Source organism: Medicago sativa, chromosome 3, assembly GCF_051527215.1.
Source record: "Medicago sativa cultivar Bolivia chromosome 3, Bolivia_mono, whole genome shotgun sequence".
NCBI classification, from domain to species: Eukaryota; Viridiplantae; Streptophyta; class Magnoliopsida; order Fabales; family Fabaceae; genus Medicago; species Medicago sativa.
The window spans coordinates 95004544-95022700 of record NC_140751.1 but is presented as its reverse complement, the minus strand read 5'-3'; the positions used below and the strand labels follow the sequence as shown (position 1 = coordinate 95022700).

The window sequence follows — 18157 nt, the reverse complement described above, 5'->3', positions numbered from 1 at the left end:
TTGTTTGTCATGGGAAGGAGAGTACCTCTTGGTAACATCTCATTGATACACCCATTTCTTCATTTCTCAATTTTTGCAGCAAGTTTTGCTGCAACCATTGCCATAATCACAACTATATGTAGTTTTCGATTCCGAAAAAAATCGGAACCAATCCCACCGAAAGCTGAACCATTAGATACAACAAACGATTTGAATAAATCTAGTCCACCATCAACCGCTGTAGATACAAAGGAATCTGTATCATCAAAACATGAACATGAACATGAACATGAAAATTCTCCTCCTATTGAAATAAGAGAAACAGATAACAATGAGTTTATGATAAAGGAGTTACCTCTTCCACCTGCAATGTTGCATCCTAAGGAATCATTTTCTTCAAATAATATGAAAAGGGCAACTTCTGAACGAAGGACTTCTTTTAGTTTAAGCATTAAAATGCCAACTTTGCCAAGGAATTTGTCAATTGCGAAAAATTGGGATCATCTAAAGGAGGAGAAATTTAAACCGTTGGTGAAAACAGAAGAATCTGTTTGGATGAAAACAATTATATTAGGTGATAAATGTGTTCCTGATGAAGAAGATGACCCTGTCATTTTTGAAGGGAAGGGGAAGAAAATATCAGCTTATCATCCTAAAACAATTAGCTCAATGTCTATGTCGATTTCTAGACAGAGTTCTTTTCATGATTCTGATGCATTGTGTGCATCACAATCCCATACACAAGAAGACAAAATCAATAACATTTAACATTTTCTTTTGTTTTGTTTTTCTTGTGTTTGTTAGTTAGTGCATATGAAGCACCAATACAAACATGAATTTGAACACGATGCGGACATTGACACGCCGACACCTATAATAATTTGAAGGAAAAAAAAATCACATAATTCAATATAACTATATGTGTCGGTGTGAAACAGTAACACATGTTCGACATTGAGATCCACCTAATGTGAAGAGTGTGCTTGATTATTTTGTCACCATGAACAAATAGGTCACAATTTTTCTGCATGTTGGACAAAATAAGAAAGTAGATTTGGTAGTATTTTATGGTGCATGCAGAGAATTTAATTCTCTGCCTTGGCAGTGAAATGATTGTTGATTATTCTCTGCTAGCTGTTTAAGGAATGTATTAACGCGTGGCGTTAATTAAGGAAGTTTTTTTGAAGAACGTTAATTAAGGAAGTGAAAGCAAAATTTGTATGATTGTATCTATCTTGTAAGATAAACAAGTAGCAAAGCCAGAATACACGCCGCTTGAAACGTGTAGAAATAAAGTGTACATGATCATAGATTCAAAGGGCCATTTATTTTGGTAGTGACATTTCATATTTGTTTTTCTAGTGAACTATTTCATTTAACTTTAAGGCATCTAATAGTAATTCACAAGAATCACAATAATGGAGATGAAAAACATCAGTAGAGTTTAGACTGTGTTTGAAGATGGTAAAGAAAATTAAGAAAACTCAGCGGTTTTTCATTCATTTGGATAAAGTAATAAAAAAATATTATTCTTTTTTTTAATAAAACAATTTATTCATAAATTTTGTTAGACAATTTTTATAAGGTTTAAAAGTTTCATGATAAAAGTATAAATTTATAAATATTTAATGAAAAGTGATAAAAAAAAAGGCTTACACAATTAGTCTCTTAACTTAATTTTAGGTAACACTTTCGTCCTTTATCTTTTTTTGTCACGATTTAGTCCTTTATGTTATAAAATGACAACATAGTTATCATTTTTTATGAAAAAAGCAATCAAAAACTCCAAAAAAAAGAATTCATCAAACTCATAGACAAATGCAAATCTTCATCATACAAGCCTAGAAAATCAAATTTCATTGAAAAAATCTCATAAAAAATTAATTTTATAAGATTTGAATTAAACCAAAGGGGTTGAATACAACAAAATATGCTAAAGTCCTACAATATGATAAATCAAACATTGTTTTGTAGACAATCCAAACATACTTTTATTTAAAAAAATGGAGTATTATTTATTTTCGTAAGTTTAGCTCAGTTGGTAGAGACAATGCAAGATTAAAGATTCAAACCCTGATCACCGCAGAAAAATGGAGTATTATTTAAAAATTATTCAAAAATTGAAAAATACAAGTCTCCGAGTCAATTCACATTATTTCAGCCATAAAGCCATAATTGTCGAGTTGAATGAACGTGGAGAAATGAGAAAACATGTGAAATTTAAGCCGAAAGCGAAGAAACAGGCCCATCGTTAACTCCCACGTCAGAAAGATACGCCATAATTGCCAACAAACCCAAATAGATACTATTACTACAAAACGTAACGCATCTAGTCTAGTCAAATCTCAAATCAAATCATAACAAACTAAATAAACCTAAAACCAAAGTTAGGAGAACGGGTTGAAACCCGTTCTCCTCCCTTAAACGCCACCGTTTTGAAATCGGTGATCCTTCAAAGGCTTTTTTGTGTTGTTGATGAATTTGATTTTCTCTGATTCGAATTGGCTTGTGAACATAGCCAATTCTGAGTATACGCCATTCTCTTTCCTTAGAAGTAGATGGGATAACGAGTTTTCTGAGCTTCAAAGTGGATAGATTGGTTTAAATAAAAAATAAAAAATCATAATGGATTCTTCTCAAGATTCTAGATTGGCTGGTTTGGTGAAAAATGCATCTATTAAGAGAGATGAATCTAGTTTCGATCGCGTTCCTGTTTATGTTAAGGAGTTAATTGCTGGTGGATTTGCTGGTGCGCTTGCTAAGACTTCTGTTGCGCCTCTCGAACGGGTTAAGATACTTTGGCAGGTACATGTTTATGTTTGATTTCACTGATGTAGAATTGATTTTCATCTGATTGTTTGGATGATTTTGTCTTCAGAATTGATTCCAATGTATTGTTCGCCTATAATGAATGAATGTATTCAAACATAAATCATTGAACATTCAACTCACATTTAGTTTGAATCAATTATACAAAATCAATTTTGTCACCGCATAACCTATCACGCTAATCAACGCAACACTGCATAAGTTTTCTGTAAAATTATTTGAAAAGATCTTCATCCTGTATTATATTGGAAATATCTCTGAGTTACTTGCTTGGAAATGATCGAAATGGATCATGTAATTCTTTGATGGATTTCGACTTTGGTAAATGGAATTTCTGGGGAACATATAATAAAGGAGCGAGGATTTAGGCGTGTGTGTGTGTGTGTGTGTGTGTGTGTGTAGGATTTATGTTGTGATGCTATGGTTATATCAGTTTCTGCTCCTTGATTTGTATGGCTCTTGCTGGATTTTTTGAAGTTCCTGATTTTGCAATCCTTGTAATTTTCCACACATCGAGTGAGCTTATTGCCTGTTTTAACGTTTATTTCTCCATTGTTTGATGTTACATTATACATAATCGATGGTGGTGTTTCTTTCCTTGTTCCTTGTTTACTCCAAGCATTGTAGTCAAGTATGGCTATAGCCTATAGCTTAGTGGAATATTGAACTAATCACTGTTGTTCTGTGATACATTATTTAGTGCTGTCAAGTGCTGTCAAGTCGTGGCTACAGCAATGCTACAGCACTGTAGTGTAGCAGGAATCGAAAAAATCACGATTTTAACACGGTTGACAACAATGGCTCCAATACTATTTTTTAAATTTAATGCAATTGACAACAATGGCTCCAAGACTATTTTTTAAATGGGTGTATGGCCCTCTTTACGGCGTTCTATAGTGAGATAACTCAGATAAGATTTGATTGTTGTTGCTATTAATGAATGTTCCTCTTTAACCTTCATTTTATTTTTGTTTTTTATTTTATATTTTTACAGACAAGGACCGGTGGATTTCATAATCTTGGTGTGTGCCAATCTGTGAATAAGTTGCTAAAGCATGAAGGTTTTCTAGGATTATATAAGTAAGACTCAAGTTATATGATATGATTTTTCTTTTTGCTTTACAATTCATGTGTGCCTGTTAACCTATGCTAATGTGGTGGTTGCAGAGGTAATGGAGCTAGTGTTATCCGGATTGTTCCATACGCAGCCTTGCATTTTATGACATATGAGCGGTATAAAAGTTGGATCCTGAACAATTATCCCATGTTAGGAACGGGTCCTTCTATCGATCTTTTAGCTGGCTCAGCAGCAGGGGGAACTTCAGTTTTATGTACATATCCCTTAGATCTTGCCCGTACCAAACTTGCTTATCAGGTAAAGATTTCCTTTAACCATATTTCAATCCTTGAAACATGTAATACATACACATATCCTATATGAGACATTGTAGCATGTAGCAACAATATTTTTATCCAATATACTATCTTGCATTGGGTGAAACTCACGAGTCTCACTAGTTTTATGTGTGATCAATACCATTTAGTGGGACCTGCTCTAAAATAGTTAGGCTCGTTTGAATTTCAACTAATAGGAGAGCGTATTGAAAAAGGTGTTGGGTGTATTGTTAGTACACTGTACACCTATATCATATACAGTAATGAAAACCTTTTGTTTCTGATTTTCATTTAAACTTTTGAAACACTTACCAAATTGCAATTCTAGCACTATTAGTTGTGTGTAATAAATTGGTCATTTTCCATTGTATGAACGTATGAGGTGAAGCTGTATCATGTTCCATTATATACATATATACTTTGGTGGTGAGGGGGAGGGATACTTTCTGAGGGAAGAATTGCATGTAATTTTGAATCAGATTATAATTCATGTTTTTGTTTACAATTTTATAGGTGGTGGACACCAAAGGATGTATCAAAGATGGTATTAAAGCAGTTCATTCTCAACCTGTAGGTCCTGTACATAATGGCATTAAAGGTGTACTTACAAGTGCCTATAAAGAAGCTGGAGTTCGTGGGCTTTATAGAGGTGTAGGTATGTATGTCCCGGAATCTACCAATACAACCTTTATTTTTGGCAATCATAATTGGTTCTTGTTGGATAATTATGTTGGAATTCTTGTTTGTGGAACATGTCTTTCCATATAACTCCTGTTTTGAAGTTGTGGATTACTAGATAAAAGGAAGAGAGAAAATAATAAGAACCTGGAATTTTATTTATATTGACTCGATAGTAGCTTGATACAAAAGACTAAACCCTAATCCCTGTTTATAAGGATACATTGGTTCAACCCTAAATGAATTCCTAGGAAATAACTTAAGATACTCTAATATAATTTCAAAGATATTATGAGCTATTTTGTTATATCCTAATAAAAGCATACCTTAGCTATCATTTCTTGCATTTTACTATAGTATCCAATGTTTTCAATACATTCATTGTAAACCTCACCTTTCTCTTTCATCAGGTCCAACCCTTACTGGAATTCTTCCATATGCTGGTTTAAAGTTCTATACGTATGAGAAGTTGAAAATGCATGTTCCTGAAGAACATCAGAAGTCCATTCTGATGCGCCTTTCTTGTGGAGCTCTTGCTGGATTGTTTGGGCAGACTTTAACATACCCTTTGGATGTTGTTAAGAGACAAATGCAGGTTGGGAGCCTGCAAAATGGAGCTAATGGAGATGCCGCATACAAAAATACATTTGATGGGCTTAGGAAGATTGTTCGAAATCAAGGGTGGAGGCAGTTGTTTGCAGGCGTAAGCATTAACTACATAAGGGTAATGCTCACCTTATCATATAATCTTATACTATTGTTAGCATTGTTTATTACTTTTCATGTTTCAAGTTTGAGTTTAAAGGAGATTTACTGGAAGTGTAAACCAGCTTTATACATGCGCCCAATAAGAATCTATCATTCTGACATGTCTGTCCAATCTTGTAACGAAATCTTAAAATTAATGTTAAGATGTGGCACAATATAAGATTCTCATTGGATGTTAGTGTAAAACTGATTTACTTGGACAATGTATGCCCCCTAATCTCTTCAAGTTTTGGTATTTGTTTAAACTTTTGATAAGCAAATCAAATACCGCCTAAAGTACACTTTCTAGGTTCTGTGGAAAAAATGCCAGTGTCATTTCTCTTGTTCACTAAATTTTGGGATACTATTAATCATCAAATTTCTATATAACACACTGCTCTGTTGTTTGGGAGTGCAAAGTAGTTTATCAATCATATAATTGATTTTCATAAAATGGCTTGAATAAATTGGATTGGAATTTGATGTCATTGTATTACAGTGGTAGATAGATAGGAGTGAACATTTCATAGATATGGCAAGTTAACTGGTAACAAATAGATGTTATATGCAGAGATTCAAGAAAGCTTGGTCCTTTAAACCATATGACTAATGAGCCAAGGATTGAAATTAATGGTTTGAGTGAATAGTGATAGTTTCTTTCTCAAACTTCAGAAACTGGATAAATGATGCATATTGGTTATAGAACCATTTAAATTTTGAAAAGCATGTCCATATTATATATCCTTTGGACCCGTTTACTTTGTAAAAATATTTTCTCTTTTCATTTTAAAAAATTTGTGTTCATTCTAACTTTCCAATAAGATGAGAAACTCTTGAAGTGAACAACTGTCTTCCTTATGTTTTGTCTGGTTCCTGAAATTTTCTATTGTAACTTTCAAAGTTAGAAGATTCCTAATCATTTCCTTGGAGGCAACTATGTATTAGTTTGGCTCTGGTTCCATTCTTAACATTCCTTGCTCTGTTTCCAGATTGTTCCATCAGCTGCAATTAGTTTCACCACATATGACATGATGAAGGCTTGGCTTGGTGTACCACCTCAACAAAAGTCTCGATCAGTTTCTTCAGGATAATTTTTGGTGCTCACTTGTGATGGCAAGAATTTACCGTGACTGACTTCATTTTTACAGGGATGTCTCTTACAGAGAATCCCTGCTTACGACGTATACAAAATATTAATCAGAGGAACCCTTGTGAATAATTAATCAATACACAAGTTTCATTGTGAAGTGTGATATCATTTGGAGAGTTGCTTCACATCACTACTTCATTATTTCTTAATCCTTAGGCATGTAACTCGTAGATTTGTCAGAAATTGTCGATGAAATGCAATACTATTTCACTAGGATTAATATGTCAGGTTTGCTAAGTTTATATTTTTGCATTCTAATTAGGCGTACAGGAGTTTCACGAGGTAAGAAATAGATGACTGTAAGTTTATATTATTTGGGGAATGCAAGGGACTTGTAATTGTTTATGATCATGCTGATGCATGGTATTTGCTTGTTTGGAAATACAGTTATCTACTGCCACCGCACCCTCGGTAAATATAAGTTGACGTGGTGATTCTTAACAAAACCAAACACATGCATAGTCATACTGCATCTTTCTTTCTGCATTCAGAATTTAGTCGCTGGCACATTGTGTTAGAGTATGTTTGTTCTGTATTCTGATTCTGTTTTGGGTCACTGCCGGTTTAAAACACCGGCTTTAAATCATGTTTAATAACATAATACCAAAGTTTTGACTTGACCAATAATACTTGAATTTTGCACGCCTTAGCAAGAAGTCAAAGAAAACCATAAACTTTTTATAATAATAAGCTAAGAACCAGGAAATTTTGGACTTGGATTCCATCCAGATGTAGTATTACAGGATTTTAGTTTTAGTTGTTTAACCAATATCCTTGAACGCCGATTAGCATTGTCCTTATTTAATTACTTTATGGTTGACAAAGTGCAAGCCTGCAAGATAAGATAGCTAACAAACTGTTGAGCTGGTGTATCGAATGCCATAAACAATTGAAAACTCAAGTAAAATGTAATAGTACTAGTATCTCCTTGCACGTTGTGTCATTGACTAACTGTCTCTATTTTTTTCTTCGGGTCTGTTTGGTAAGGCCACTAAAAGAGCTTATAGCTTATAAGCTCATTTGACAAAAAAAACCCTGTTTGGTAACTTTTTTTACAATGAGCTTATAGCTTATTTCACGAATTTCAACGAGCTTATAAGCTATTTTTCAGAAGCTATTCCAAGTAGCGTTTGAGCTTATAGCTTATAGCTTCTCACTTTTAATTCCATTTCTACCCTTATTATTCTAACTAAATTCCATTTTTACCCATTACAATTTATTAATATAACTTCCTCATAAATACTACTGTGTCTCTTGCGAACAAAAATCCAATTCTTTTTCAAAAAAATTAAAAAAAGAAGCACTTGTCTTTCCTTGTTTTTTTTCTTTTCTTTATACGGCATACCGTCAGTTTTGTTAGTTTTTTTTTTTTTACAAACCAAATATACTTTTTTTAACGTGCAAATCAATATACCTTCAGCTGTATTTTACAATTGATGAAAATATACCTTTTGTTATTTTGAACTAAATAAAAATATTTTACATCGATGAAAATATACCTTTTGTAATTTTGAACTAAATAAAAATATTTTACATCTATTTAGCATGCATATGATAATTATTAAACTTTTTTTTTCAAGAAGATTATATTTAGCGTAACTATCAATTATTGTTAATAATACATATAATAATAATAATAATAATAATAATAATAATAATAATAATAATAATAATAATAATAATATTAATACATTCCAATAACCGTCTATTATTACACTTAATTTTTTTATAAAGTATAAACACTTAAATGAAAATATTTATATAATATAAAAGATATATTAAGTTAATAAATTTAAAGTATTTTTTCAAAAAATATTTAAATAAAGAATTTTCAAATACTTAAATATTAATTGATATAAATTTTATTATAAATTAAAAATACCCTTTTATGTCATTTTACATTTATCAGCTAGTTGAACCGCTAATTTTACCAAACACTTCAACTAGCTTATCAGTCATCAGTCATCAGCTAGCTTATCAGCTAAAAGCTATCAGCTAGCTTATCAGCTAAAAGCTATCAGCTAGCTTATCAACTACTCCCTCCGGTCCTATTTATAAGAAACAAATGGCTTTTTAGATACATTGAATAAATTATGTATTTAGTTTAGATTCTTGACTAGATACATAAGTTATTCAATGTATCTAAAAAGTCAACTTTTTTTTATAAATAGGACCGGAGGGAGTATCCGCTATTTTTACCAAACAGAGCCTTCTTTCTTTTTCCTCTCACTAATGTTTCCTTGTAACTTTTGCTTGACTATTGATCCGCGGAATATATCGTTGACCACATCACTCTTTTGTTTGTTTGTTGTTTTAATATGGTCGGTTATTGTCAGTTCCCTTGATACTTCACCTTCTCAATTCCAAATTTTCAGAGTAATGATATTTTGACATCCATTTAATGACAACTTTGTTGACAACCTTGGTTTTCTCACTTCTTATTGATCAAAAACAATGGAGAGAGAAAAAGGAAGAGAGAGGATAACAACATCATGTGAGTATGAGAGAGAAAGTTGTCCAAAAATTGTCAAAAAGTGGTTGTTAAAATATCATTTCTCATTTTCAAAATCAGTTTCATGCAGCCAATCAAGCACGCGCTGAAGTAAATAAAAATAAATTATTACAATATTATACTCCTATGCTTGCTAGCAATGTCATTGGATTCCTAAGAACATGCACAGCCTAGCAGTTGCGGACATGAATGCTTCGCTATTCTCGAAATCACAGATAGATAGAAATAAATAAGTACAGGCTGCTCACTTCATTTTTATTTTTTTGGTGAATTGGCTGGCCACTTCATTTTGAATTGAATCCAAAACTATACCATAAAACGTAGGAGCCAAAATGTACATTTTTCAGATTTTTGTCACTTTTTTTGCTTTATTTGTTGAAGTTGTCGCTGCTCCGTGCAGTATCCACGAGAATGCTCCTCGAAACCCAAATAAGAAAGACAAAACAGACAAATCAATGCCTCTAATTACTACAGTGTGGTGTCGAACACTATTGAATGAAGAACAATTTACTCTCATTTATTTCTTACTCCCTCCGTTTTAAAATGAGTGTCGTTTTATGTGTTTACACACATATTAAGAAATGCAATGATTAAAAGAAAGAGAATGGTTATTTTACCAAATTATCCTTATTAACTATTGGTTAGTTTTAAAAGTAATACTTTTGAAGTAGTGCGCAGAGTATTAATTGGATGGTACAATTGAAAATAAAAAGTTATTATTGCATTGGAAACTGAAAGTGACTTTCATTTTGAAACAAATTTTTTTTGCTAAAGCGACACTCATTTTAAAACGGAGGGAGTACATGTTATTGCTTTGTTTGGTTATCAAAATAAGGAAAATGCTAACTAATGTTTTGGAAATTTAGATCCTCCCATACTCATTTGTTGTCCTTCGTGCTTTAATCTCGTCTATTTACTAACTTTTTTTTCTCTCTTCTTTATTAATATTCTTATCTTCATGTATCAATCGACTGTTGGATTAGAAAATGAGAGATGGTTGAACCAAAAGGGTCGGAGAGGATCCACATTCGTGTCCCAGGGCATTGATTATGGAAACAAGTATAATAAGAATTTTTTGAAACTTGTTTAATCAAATATTTAAAAATGTAGAAAATGTTGTTTTCAATACAATACTTACTTTTTTTGTTTCGTTAACTAGTGTCTCGGGGGTAAAGATCTTCTCCATTTGGTAAAATAAATGAAGTATGCAATTTGGAGAGAGATAGACACATAAAATAGATAATAGGTCATACTATTAAGTGGGTCCCGTTATCATTAATTATTTTTTACTTTTTAAAAAAAATGTCTCTATCTATTCAAATGGAAGTAATGGAGAGGATCACAAATAGAGAGGATCTTAACTCGTCTCGGGGGACACTCGTTAGCATCGCCCCATGATAAAATGAAAGGAAAGAAAATGAAATAAGAGAATACAATTAAAGAAAGGGAAATTCTAACTTGTGTTTTTGGGGCATAAGTTAAGAAGCTAAATGTAGAAGCTTTTTCTTGAAAATTGTGTATTCAATGCCTTAAAAATTTCAAAAGTTATATTTTCATTATAAAATTTATTTTTAATTTCTATTTTAAGCTCCTTAAAATGAATTTTAGTTGTTTGATTATTTTTTATCTTCAGTTTAATTACTATAACATGACAACGTAAATTTATGTATCAAATTATGTGTTGTCACGTCAGTTAATGAAAATGACAGATAATATGTTTTTATATTTATTAATTAATGTGATAACATAACATTGTATATATATATATGAAAAATAATCGTACACTAACAATACATATTAATTAAATTCTATAATTTTTAAAATGTTTACATTCAAATCCAAGCTAGTGCATATGTGCTATCACAATTGATTTGATGAAATCAAGATAAGTCGTCATGATTTTGCAAAAGCTACACAATATAACTTTTACAAATTAACGATGACTTAGTATGATTTTGACAAACCGCTCTAATATCAAACATACATCAACTTTCTTTCACATGAACATTTTCAAACATAAGCTATAAGTTATGTTATTTGGGATATTTTTTTTAGCACTTTGGCAATAAAAAGGATTTATACGTGTTTTTACGAGAGAGATAAAGGACCTAAACGGGGAAATATAGATAAATGACCAAAGTGTTACACATAAATAAGATAAAGAACTTGTGATGTAATTTTGTCAACATACGTCGTCTTTCCTTCACATGAACATTTTCAAACATAAGTTAAAAGTTATGTTATTTGTGATAAATTTTTTAGCACCAATTCAATCAAAATCAATTGTTTTTTTTTTTGTCTAGTAGCTTAGTGGCTAGAGCTCACGCAATTTAATTATGGAGAAGTTGAGTGTCCGGGTTTCGAACCCCCAACTCCTGCATATAATATGCCATATCCCTACCAACTGAGATAAGTTCACGCGGATAATCAAAATCAATTGTTACCACCACCATAGAAACATTTTTTTAGAGGATCGCCGTAGAAACACATTAAATTTGATTTAGAGTAATTTAGATGAAAAATTGATTTAGACTCCGTTTGGATTGAACTTATTTTAAGCTTATGAAAAATAGTTTATGCAAATAAATAAGCTTTTATATTAATTCATAAGTTCTCACTAACGAAAATTGTATCTTCATAAGTTGTTTTTTTATAAACTACCTTAACAAGCTTATGAATAATAAATAAAAGATCATTTATTTGCATAAACTATTTTTCATAAGCTCAAACCAAACGTACCCTTAGACTAAAAATATCCGAATACTACTCCCTACTCCTACAATATATGCCATTTTAGCAATAAAAAAAAGGTAGATAATATCGTTTTAAAGTGTCATTTAAGCATTAATTTTTCTTTTAATATTGTATTATTTCCTCTTTACTACTTTCTCTTTTTTACTCTTTTTAATTTCAAATCAATGTCCCTTACCATTAATAACCTATAATTTGTGATGGATGAAACATAAATTAATGAACTTTACTTTTCTACTATATATATATATATATATATATATATATATATATATATATATATGAGTCAGGATCCGTTGACACCAAGTGTCAACGGATTCGTTGACACCAAATCTTAAACGTTCATTTCTTTTAATCTAAAGGTCAATAATCATTTATCAAAATCTTAATGTGGGCATTCAGTATTTCATATCTCTTTTTCTAAAAATCCTCTTGTTTCCTAAACGAACCTAAGCATACACGCTTCTCCTGTCTTCAATCTTTCGTTCTTACGCTCCTTCAAAAAAAAAATCTTTCGTTCTTACGCTATCTATGGTTTTCATTCATCTCCTTCACCACTAGGCACTAGGTACACTTGCTGGTTTTTCTTATCATTATTATGACGATTGCTCAGATTTCCCATCTAAACCATTGGCCTCTTATTCCAAATGAAAATTACAACTTCTTCTCATTTAAATTCATTTTACCGGTTCAAATACTAATGAAGGATTGTGATTTGTTAAGCTAAAATCTATTTCAAAAGTATTATCAACAAACTGTATTATTTTAGAAACTCAATTGTCAAACCTAAAATTTCATCAATAAAATGAAACTCATCAAAATACTTTTCTGGAATCTTAGATTTACTACTTTCATCACCTTAGATTTACTACCTTTCTCTCCAATTGCTATTGTTTTCATAAATCTGGCATAGATTGTCTTCTTGGCCTTGAATCCATGCGAGGAACTAACCATAAGGGGATAGAGACGCATACCTGAATAATAATAGCAAACCATGTTTTTCAATGATTGAAAAAAATTATAACATGTGATGGAGAGAAAGTTACTCACGAAATAAAACTGTGAACTAATTAACCATATTTTTACATTCATATGCAATTATTTCCAAGGCATTCTAAACGATGATATCTTGAAACTATTTTAATTATCCAGTAATTTTGCAGTCAGTCAAGAGAATGAGCAGGATCATGATATGATCATGTTTCCATATTCGGTTTTGTAAATTATTGAAAACAATAACAGTGTGTGATTGAAATAAATGGTACACAATAAATAAAAATGTGGCACTATATTTAACCATTGATCAAATAAAATAAATGGTTGAGATTTGGTGTCAACGGATCCTGACTCTATATGAGTGTGTGTGTGTGTGTATGTATATATATATTAAAGGAAATGTCTAGTGAATTTACCAATTTTCCCCTAGGAGGGACATTTTGGTAATTCAATTACTGGAGGGTGGGGTTTTTTTTTTTTTAGGGTTGGCCTATGAATTTCCATTTTTGCCCCTAACCAATTTTTTTTAATTATTTTCTAATTTTTATATTTTTAATAACTTTTAATTATTTTCCAATTTTTATATTTTTAACTATTTTTCAATTTTTCCTCCCAAATTCAATTGCTTCTACATTGCCGTTGTGGGAGATTAAGGTATCGTTAGACCCGACTTTTTTCAAACTTCTCTACATTTTTAAGGAGAAGTTAGGCTGAATACAATATCAATTAAGTACTTACTAAAAAAAGTACTTTTTTTGAACGCATAAAATTGAATGGAATGAGCTTTGACCAGAAGTTGTTGAATGTTACTCCCTCCGATCCTATTTATAAGAAAAAGTTGACTTTTTAGATACATTGAATAACTTATGTATCTAGTCAAGAATCTAAACTAAATACATAATTTATTCAATGTATCTAAAAAGTCATTTGTTTCTTATAAATAGGACCGGAGGGAGTACTTTAAAACACTACTTCTCGACAATTTATTTCACAAGCACCTCTTTTCAACTCACGCTGGGAACCTTTTCTTTATTTTTTAATATTATATTTCAATATGTTTTTTTTCTTCCATTTAACTTTATTTTTTTTAACCATTCCATTAATTTTTTAAGGAGATTCCATTTAATTTTATTACCTTTTTTTCAAAGGAATTTTATTATCTTTTTATCACTTATATATTTAATTTCAATATCGTTTAATCATCACAATCTCACAAATATTTTTATTCACGTTGTCATTTAATGATCCCAAATATTTTTATCTCCTTTCTTCAACCTCGCGAATATATACACACATTAACGTTTAGAGTAATATTTTATGTTCGTCTGTCTGTTTTTTTGTTACGCTAATGCATATAATTTTTTTAGTGTTGCTTGGTTGAGTGCTACCTCACCAATTTTTTTTAACTATTTTCCAATTTTTATATTTTTAAAAACTTTTAACTATTTTACAATTTTTTATTTTTAACTATTTAAAACTAGGTTGATGGTTCATGGTTTTTAAGGTTTATATTTTGACATATTACAATGATTCACAATTATCCGTCATTTTACCATCTGTCCTTTCAATGTAATCTTCCAGACTGAATATTACTAAACATATGTGAAGAGACTGAATATTGCTCAGCTAATATTACTTTTTTGACGTCAAGGAGATTTTTTATTTTTTAACGGTCAAATTATTAATAACCAAGTTCCTACACAAGACGCGAAAGAGTTTAATGTGTTTCTTTCGTTCATTATGTGTCATGTAAATATTGGTGTTAATCCCTTTTTGGTAACTCTATGACAGTAGCTCTCACTTTTATAATTTTAACTAATATGTAATTTATGATGTTTTCCTGCTCTTGATAAAGCTTTCATAAATATTTTGATAAAGATTTATAATTTTTGTGCAGTATTCATTAATTTGTTCATTTTTCCTTCGGAACAATTTTTTTACAAAATACGTTACTGAACCCCATGCCTTAGACCATGCATCACAAATATTTGGATTATGCGACCTTCATTCTCAAATTTACGAAGAATGGTAATATTTCGTAATTTGAACATCTCTCCTTTAAAACAAGTTTTTTAAAAGTGCGTATAATTCACATGAAAGGACTCGATACTAAATTGCAGTTAATATCTGCCTTTGCTGTAGATCATGTGAAATAATTTATATACGTTGAAACTGAAAGGCAAAATGATATAAATCAAGTAGAGAGACATTCAACTATCTATCTGATTCAGAAGTTTGTTCACCTGAAAGGACTGGATACTAAATTGCAGTTAATATCTACCTTTGTTGTAGATCATGTGAAAGGATTTATATACGTGGTACTAAATTGCAGTTAATATCTGCCTTTGCTAGGGGTGGCAAAAACACCCATGCCCACGAGTACCCGTGGGTAAAATCCGTCACGGGTATGGAGCGGGTAGCTAAACGGGTATCCACGGGTATAATAAATGGGTATTTGACTACTCATTACTATAGACACATACACGGATTGGATTGTATCCATACCCACGGGTACCCATACCCGATAATAAATTAAGTAAATTACTAATATATCTTTATATATCATATCTTATTACTTAAAGTTGGTACCTTATTGAAGAAAATTTTACTGCCCACCTAAAAATCCTCAATAATAACTTATTTTTATTTTAAAATTTTTTAATTCATCTTATTAAGTTCACCGTTTCCACTTCATTCACATCATAAAACATATAGATTATATAAGCATCATGAATTTTCTATGAATTATGTATGATTTATGAAATTTTGAGTGGATTATGTATGGATGTTTAAAAGTTGAAGTTTTTTGGTAATTAAAAAAATGTTATTATTTGTACCAAAAAATAAATAAATTCAAAACTCCATGGATACCTCAATACCCACGGGTACCCGTATAGTGGGTACTCATGAGGATACGGGGCGGGCACGAGTATCATATTTATCCAACGGGGCGGGGACAAGTATCATATTATCCGTATCTATGGGTATCCATTGACATCCCTAGCCTTTGATGTAGATCATGTGAAAAGATTTATATACATTGAAGCTAAAACACAAAATGATATAAATTAGGTAGAGAGGCTTTCAGCTATCTGTCTGATGCAGAAGTTTGTTCACCTGAAAGAACTGGATACTAAATTGCAGTTAATATCTACCTTTGTTGTAGATCCTCTGAAAGGATTTATATATGTTGAAGCTGAAAGTCAAAATGATATAAATCAGGTAGCTTTGGTAATAGGGTTTTCATTGGTTTATAGATAGATATCAATTATTACTGGAAAAGTGTTTCTACCGCTGACTAAATATGTTTTCATTTGTTACTCGTGATCAAGTCATTTTGAAGATTTAATTTTGTAATCCGTAATGCAAGAGTACACTAAATATTGTATTATGGTTTATAATTATCTGTCATTTCGCAATCTATCCTTCCAATATGTAACCAAAAAAATCTATCCTTCCAATATAATATTTTGTCAAATACGTTACTGAACCCCCGTGCGAATCATGGGTTTGTAACTAGTTCTTTTATGAAAATTAATGAATTTTACTTTAATAGAATATTTTAATTCTTAAAATTCTCTAGTGCGTACAAAGGAATTTGAAAATTGTTGTTGACACATTTGGTTTGCATTAGAAACACGAGTAATTTACCCAAATTGCCCCTCGACAGTTAACTGCTGAAGTTTACTGGATCCGGTTGCAGTTAACTGCCGAGGAAAACCTCGGTAGTTAACTGCCGAAGTTTTGTTATAAGAACAGAACTGGCATAGAAGTTTCCAAAACTCCATTGTTACGTTTTTGGTTGTGCAAGGTGCGATTTTCAGCCTTTTGAAGCCATTCCAAGCCAATTTCAATCACAAAAACAAGTACGTTGTTTGAATCTTATTGAATTGTTGTTTTGTTGTTGAATTGTTTTTTTTTGTTAAATTTCGATTATATAGGTTTTATTGATTTTGTGATTTTATGATATGTTAGATTTATGTTTAGATTTATTGTTTTGACGATTTGTTGTAGAATTGTTAAAATTGTTAGAATTGTTAGGTTTATGATTTTAGGATAGTTTAGGTTAGAATTGTTAGGTTTAGATGATGGTATTCAAGTGCCAACGAAATGAGGTCCATTCCTTGACACTTAATACCTTCATCTAAACCAGCATAATAAAAATTTAATCTTTTCAAAGGAAAAACATGAATGCCGGGCGAAATGCTTGAGTCCTCGCCGTTTGGCAAGTTTGAATTACCCCATTTCATAGGTAAGACAATTGTTGTAGTTGGAATGCACCTTACCCTAACTAATGACGATCTTTTGGCGAAATCAGACTCTTGATAATATCTTCAGTTGATCTCAGCAACGTCACCCGCATATCGATCCACTGGAACATGCTGTGCTCCCAAAACATGCTCGTCACATTTTCGTCGTTCTCTAACTCCACCCAAGTGAATGATACCCTCCCCTCGTCGAGCGTTGGACATTTATACCGGACGTATTCCACCCTCCTTGTGTCTCTGGGATTGACTCCTTGGTTGAATTCATTCAGTTGATCCTTGAGACCTCTTAACGTTACATCAAGGCACCGAAACTTCAACCTCCGAGGTTCTCCGCCGTTGAATTCTGCATGAACGTCGATCCACCCGGCCATTGCTTCAAATCTACAAAATTAGAAATTAAACACAATCAATGAAAAACTCATTCAAACATTTCATCAAACACTTGAAGTGTAAATTTTACATAAACCCTAAAAATCATAAAAATAACCCCAAAATGTTTTACCCTAAAAAAAAACACAAAAATAATGTAAAATATAACAAAATTATTCAACTTATATCTAATCTTAAAATACATCATATACTCTTACATGTAAATATACTTAAAAACTAAAATAAAAAAATAAATATAAAACACCAAAATAAAAAATAACCCTAAAATTCTATATTCTAACATAAACATCATGCAAACATTTTAACGACATTAATCAACTAACATCTACTCTAAAAATGAATTATAACATGTAAATCTACTCAAAAACTAAAATAAAATAAATCTACTCAAAACCTAAATAATAAAAACATTTATAACAACTAAAATGTAAGTTAATACCATTATAATTACTTACTTGTGAT

The 18157-nt window shown here is 31.3% G+C and overlaps 1 protein-coding gene across 1 annotated transcript; it reads left to right on the top strand.

Moving 5' to 3' along the window:
• The first annotated feature begins 2326 nt into the window (after positions 1 to 2326).
• Positions 2327 to 7123, top strand: LOC146942270 (Mitochondrial substrate carrier family protein). The gene is made up of 6 exons (XM_085756209.1): positions 2327 to 2784; positions 3803 to 3888; positions 3976 to 4183; positions 4717 to 4858; positions 5292 to 5605; positions 6618 to 7123. The coding sequence occupies exons 1-6, from the start codon at positions 2605 to 2607 to the stop codon at positions 6717 to 6719; spliced, it is 1032 nt and encodes a 343-aa protein (XP_085612335.1). The 5' UTR covers positions 2327 to 2604; the 3' UTR covers positions 6720 to 7123.
• Positions 7124 to 18157: the final 11034 nt, after the last annotated feature.

What these genes read in the sequence shown, in the direction of transcription:
- LOC146942270 (XM_085756209.1), top strand. Translation starts at nt 2,605, where the DNA reads ATGGATTCTTCTCAAGATTCTAGATTGGCTGGTTTGGTGAAAAATGCA. An exon ending in GGGTTAAGATACTTTGGCAG is followed by an intron (nt 2,785 to 3,802) that starts GTACATGTTTAT and finishes ATATTTTTACAG; the next exon opens with ACAAGGACCGGTGGATTTCA. An exon ending in TAAGCATTAACTACATAAGG is followed by an intron (nt 5,606 to 6,617) that starts GTAATGCTCACC and finishes CTCTGTTTCCAG; the next exon opens with ATTGTTCCATCAGCTGCAAT.